General features: G+C 35.4%; 1 protein-coding gene across 2 annotated transcripts; it reads right to left on the bottom strand.

The window, feature by feature from the left end:
- Positions 1-2,185: 2,185 nt before the first annotated feature.
- Positions 2,186-5,424, bottom strand: LOC143584354 (uncharacterized). 2 transcript variants are annotated; one of them, XM_077066429.1, is made up of 7 exons: positions 5,331-5,424; positions 3,830-4,296; positions 3,552-3,735; positions 3,240-3,464; positions 3,020-3,136; positions 2,704-2,937; positions 2,186-2,615 (listed from the first exon to the last, which is right to left on the bottom strand). In XM_077066429.1, the coding sequence occupies exons 1-7, from the start codon at positions 5,406-5,408 to the stop codon at positions 2,400-2,402; spliced, it is 1,521 nt and encodes a 506-aa protein (XP_076922544.1). In that variant the 5' UTR covers positions 5,409-5,424; the 3' UTR covers positions 2,186-2,399. The 2 variants fall into 2 exon arrangements, with proteins under 2 accessions (XP_076922544.1, XP_076922545.1); XM_077066430.1 differs by having other exon boundaries at positions 2,544-2,605.
- Between the last annotated feature and the right edge of the window lie 576 nt (positions 5,425-6,000).

Raw genomic sequence — 6,000 nt, 5'->3', positions numbered from 1 at the left:
CTCCAATTAAACCTCAATTTGATCCAAAATCAAACTGAAACAAAACTTAACACAAAAAATATCAATTATGACTCTAATAACCTCAATTAACAATCAAATCAAGCGTAAACGAGAGCACCGAAAGCTCTGATACCACTTGTTTGGACTTGGTGGTTAATCTTAACACACACAGATTAGAGATCTGATATGTATATAAATAATTAACCTCAAGATCTAGTTCATTGTTACTCTTGATTATATGTTATATATGTATATATTAGTTGTATGTATGTGAATGATAATATTAATATGAAGATGAAGATTGAGAGAGAATTGGACAGCAATTCGTTAATGTAATCTCAAAACTTAAATTAACAGTAGACTGAAGCCACTATAAATAGAAGATGGATCTAGTTCGTTAACATTCCATAACGAACTAGAGTCCACTTCGTTACATACACTTTAACGAAATAAACTTAACGAATCACCCCCTGATTCGTTAAACATCCTTAACGAATCAGGAGGGATAATAACTTAGATCTAGTTCGCTAAACATCCTTAGCGAACTAGACCATACTTTAACGAACTACAAAGATAACTTAATAGTTTATTACATAAATAATACGGCAAATACATTAACGATAGATACAAAGACTCGAGACGTAAAACCGTGCACTAACATTGGAGAGAGAAAAGAAAAGGTCCAGTAGGAATACGCCACGTCATGCGGGAAAACCGAAAAGGCGAAAAAGGAGGTACAGTATGGTACAATTGACTGCCGGCACAGACGTCACATCAGCATACGGCGCCTGCAGGACTGTCACATTGTCCTTTTTCATGTTTATCTTCAAAAAGAAATATCTCCACAAAGCACACACAAAAAATTCAAAATCCCGATAAAATATCTTAAGTCCAAAATTTCACCCGCGTAAAACTTCACGCAGAAGTAACAATGGACTGGGAGAACTTATAAAGGTAGGGTAGTGAAAAGATCCAAATACCCATATAAGGAGGGTTGCAGGTCATCTAGGACTTCCTTAGAAGCCACCCGCAGAACATTTCCATCACCCGCATAACTTAAGCTAGAGGGAAATCAAAGGAAAACTCCAGAGGTTATCTGCGGGCCGATCAGGACTCCTTCTGAAGTCATCCGCAGGGTGTTTCCCTCATTTGCAAAGATGACTAGAGAGTGATGAGCAAATCAGTTGTAACCAACTTCCTTATAGAAGATTTACGCGAAGATTCATTCGTGGAAGGCACGTGATGTAGCAACCAATTAAAAAAGACAGCTGGTAAGGTTGTATAACCGTGCACATGGACAGTTGTCTCGTCCTATCATATGTGGACACGTGTCCAGTTTGTTACAAAGAGCATATTCTATAAGGGGACAGTTGTACCAATAATATTTCCCTTAACCACCGGGTATAAATACACTCTCCATCATCATGAGGCATTCATTCATACTTCACATATTACATCAATTACTAAAAGTACATTCTCTCTCTAGAACTATATTTATTCTCAAGCCGGAGGGTTATTACAGGAAGACCCTCATCTTGTCTTCCCGTAACGAGCTCACGGTGTTATGTTTTGCAGGTTTTCGTCACCAGACTCGTTTAGCTTTACTTATACCGTCATGTTAGTAGTTATCCGACTCGTATCCTATGGAACCATTGGTCTAGCCTATCTAGGTTAGATCCATGCTTCTTAAATGTTACTTTACTTAAACTTCAGAAATCATGTGTATAATTATGTCTATTAATAATTATTAACTATATCTGAGTTGTCAAAAACTTGGGAATATATTAATCAGTATTGGATATACACTTGTGATAAAAACCATAATGTTAAAATATTATAAATGTAGCTAAATGGCTACACCTTACCCTTTTTAAAAGTACGTACTACGTAGAAGCCAAGGGTGGTAAAGTAAAACCACCTGTTGGCTGGCTGCCTGAAAAGTGGCAAAAGATGATGTGATTGTGACGTTCATTTCTTCCTTTTTTTTCCTCTTAATAACACATTTATTCATGATCTGATCTCGTGCTTTTAATTCTCTACACGCTATACACCAAAACATTACTTTTCAATCAAAGTTAATAATGGGCTATACTACCCCGGCCCAATAAAAGAAAGCCCAAACAATTGTTCATAAGCAATGGTCCAAACAGTCATTTAAAAAGTACAGGCATAAGCAGAAAAAAGAAATATACACATCAATTATCAAAACATATGCTCAAGTGTTTAACTAATAAAATACGAAACGAAGCCTAAAAGAAAGAAAGAAAGAAAAAGGATAAATTACAAAATCTATAAATAAAAGAAAAAAACACCAGGGTAAACATAAACTAAAATTATTCATTAATTGATACAAAATCAACCTCAATTTTGCATAAAAGTTAGAAAAGGGGAGTCAACGATCATATAGAACTTGTTTCTCGTATGTGGTCAACAGGCCGATTTCGGTTCAAGACTTGTGTACCTCGAGAACTTCTGTGCTGGAGGCGTTCATGTAAAGTCTCTGACATCTGGTTAAAAAAATCCGGGTCCCACCTGTGTATCAACAACGGATCTTCTGCATAACATATGTATATTGATGTCACCGCACTTTCAACCACTACCATTGCTAATCCAACCTACAAAAACGTTGTTTATTTATGTTTAATGTTTTCATAAAACATATAATGCTTTACAAACGAAACACCATAGTTGGTTGTTGCTTACCAAGACCATGCCCAACAAAATCGATGTGGACCCCATCATGATCACTCGGTCAGCATGTTTGATTTTGGTCAAAATTACAGCACAAGTTCCAGTAATAAGTCCACCTAAAAGTGTTCCCATCAGTAAAACCGCACCGGAACAATCATATGCAATAAGTGCTTCAACACCAGTGGATTGGAATAATTCCCACGCATCTCTGGCGGAGTGATTAAAACTTTTCCCATAAACTGCAATCTAACAAATAAACATTTAAGAACTTAACAATTACTAAAAGATGCATGCTTTAATACATGAATATGGAATAATCTTTATGCACCTGCACATAGGCGTATTTGTTGAAGAAGCGAACTAGCGTTTCAACTAGGTGAAACACAAAATCCACACAGCATAAAAGACATTCATTGTTGCCAATCTTTGACCTAAATCCCCTAAGCTGGTCATATAACCAATCTAAACTTAGAATCATATTGCTTGTTAATGTTATTCAATATGAAAAGTGAATAATAATAATAATAATAATGTATATAACTATTTACCTCCCATCGTAGTGTTCTAATAGCAGCAGTGAAAAGTGAGCCGTAACAAATGCTTCCAAAAGAAGTAGTTACAGCATAGCGTAAAGAATGAAGCAGCGGGTCCCGTGGCATTGAAGCTGCCTCGGGACCGCCATGAATAAGCACAAGAAACACTGTACCGGACACTATAACATGAACAGTATTACAGAGAACCGCACCCGTCCAAAACAAACTCACGGAAAATACCTGCACGCAATATGCACATGTCGTCACATGAGACCAAGCATGTTTCAGTTAATGTTAAACCAAAAGTTTCCATTGTTGCCACCTCACCACAAGAAGCCACCATCGCCCACCATCACCAATACTTGAAGCCACCACACCGGCAGCACCAAAAGACCATAGAGCTAGCCATAGGCACATGACTACCATGAACACACATGCTATTCTCATAACATCTGGAAGCTTCCAAACCATCATTACAGCTCTTTGCAGCACCAGCATGGTAAATGGAAGTCTAAATAAAAGTCAAGCAGTAGTCAAAAGTCTAAAAGAATTAAAAATGTAAAAAGTATAAACTAAATGTTTTAAAGTTGGATATGACTTATAACCTGTCGATGACTGATATGATATACAAAAATTGCAAACCAGAACCGACAGCAAAAGTAACACCCCAGAAAACCAGTTTGTCCCAAAAGCACAAAACACTAAGAATTGCAAGATATGTAGTCAATACATGAACCGATATCTTCATCATTTGATTGGCCCGTGAACCGAGTAACAATAACCAAGCCCACCCGAGAAAAGTCCCGACTCCAGCTGCAATAGCATATAGTGGCCAGTAGTCTTCTGTTAAATCGACTTGGTTTCCAATAATTCTGTTTGTGTACTGATCTATGTTAAGCCTATCTTTCTTCCTAAATCTATTAAGCCCGAGTACCCCAAGTGCAAGACCTACTAAAATCAAATGCAAAAGAAAGATTCCTAGCCAGAACACGTCTTGCCAGTGGCGTGAACTTCCAATAACCGGTTCCATTGAATTAACACTATCTGCACTTAGGTGGCTTTGATCTGCACTCTGTAATTCAAATTCACATCTTAATTAAATAAGAACAGATTGGAAACAATATTGACTATAGTTTGTAACTTTTATCTAGTTATATATAGGGCTGTTAACGAATGCAACCAAACTGAACAAGGTCGTTTTCATGTTAGTTTGTAAAGCTTTTATCAGACAAGTGAACAGCTAACCAAACAAAATTTCTTGTTCATGTTCGTTCATTAAGGAAATGAACTTGTTCATGAACGATTCACTAACACAAACGAGCAAACACAAACAATGTTTTATTTGACTTAGCTAACTGAAAATGGTCGGTGTCAACGGTACGGTCTGCCTACCAAGTTTGAGTTGGTGTTTCTTTTAACATTCATATTCATAATTTAATTTTACATATAACTGAATCACATAATACTAATATATAGTTTTGTATTTCAGTTAATACTAATTTTGCTTATATATGATAAAGATTAGAAAAGTCACTAAAAACCTTTAATGAACAAACATTCACGAACACAAACAGCCATGAACGGGCACGGGCTCTGATCAAGTTCGTTCATGTAGTTAATCGAACGAATTTCCTCTGTTCATGTTAGTTAATCTACACATCAGCAACATTACTTAGATTTGTGTATCCATCAAACAATAAATGGTTTATTAGAAATCACTGCAATTAGATGGTAAAACACTGATTTTAGCATAATTATTCAGCCACATAGCATGATCGATTAAAAGAGACTGAAAAGCATCTAGCGAAGCCCTAGATTTAATCCTAAACCAATTAAGTTGACCGACTACTTGTTAACTTAGGTCCTTCCATAATTATTTACTGACATGTGAATACTGGTTCAAACAATTAATTGGTTGATTAATTACTACGAGTAGACGGTCAAATTATTATTTAGTAAGATATATTAACATAAGTAAATCATGTGGTGAATGATCAAAGTATCCATTACATGAATACTCATAGATATATATATTGATGAATGATGACATGTATTGTATGTAAGTAATAAACAGATTGAACGTAATATCTGGACATGAAGAAATACCTGTGGAGCGGTGGTCATGTTACCAGAGCCATCTTCGTCGGGAGAAGAAAAAGAAGGAAGACTTTGAATTTGATTCATCACTCACTGATCATACGCCGATCATTCAACCTTGGAATTGGAATTGGAATATATATAGACAACAAGTCAATGATAATAATAATAATAATAATACTAATTAGGGTTTTGGAATTTGGAAGGAAATGCCATGGAAATAACTACTCATATTCAACGACAGACAATTGAAGCAACTGAGTGAGTGTGTCAGAAAGGTATATAGATAGATTATAATAATAAGGCCTAATAATAATAATAATTAGAAGATAATGTTAAGTTGTTAAGCGCACTTGATTTGACGAAATCATTTGGGTTTGATCCCATAGACAAACTAAATTAAATATATGCATCTTATTATTATTTTTTATTTTCTTAACGTGAGAGAATGTGTGCTTATTTTTTAATTATTATCATATTATCAAATCAAAGAGAGAGAGAGGAGTTTCATGGTAGACTAAAGTTTGTATTTTTATTTTTAACTTTTTATATATCCAAGATAACGAGATGTTGTTTGTAAAGAAAGAGCACATGTGCAACGATTTTCCTTTTTTGAAAAGAAAATAAAAAGAAGAAGATGGATGATTCTATCACACGCTCACTAGTATCTATTTTCCAT

This window comes from Bidens hawaiensis, unplaced genomic scaffold, assembly GCF_021521415.1.
Source record: "Bidens hawaiensis isolate Kalapana, Puna unplaced genomic scaffold, B.hawaiensis_p1.1 tig00033108_1, whole genome shotgun sequence".
Classification (NCBI taxonomy): Eukaryota; Viridiplantae; Streptophyta; class Magnoliopsida; order Asterales; family Asteraceae; genus Bidens; species Bidens hawaiensis.
The sequence above is the reverse complement of the archived record's forward strand: the minus strand, read 5'-3'. Positions and strand labels throughout refer to the sequence as shown.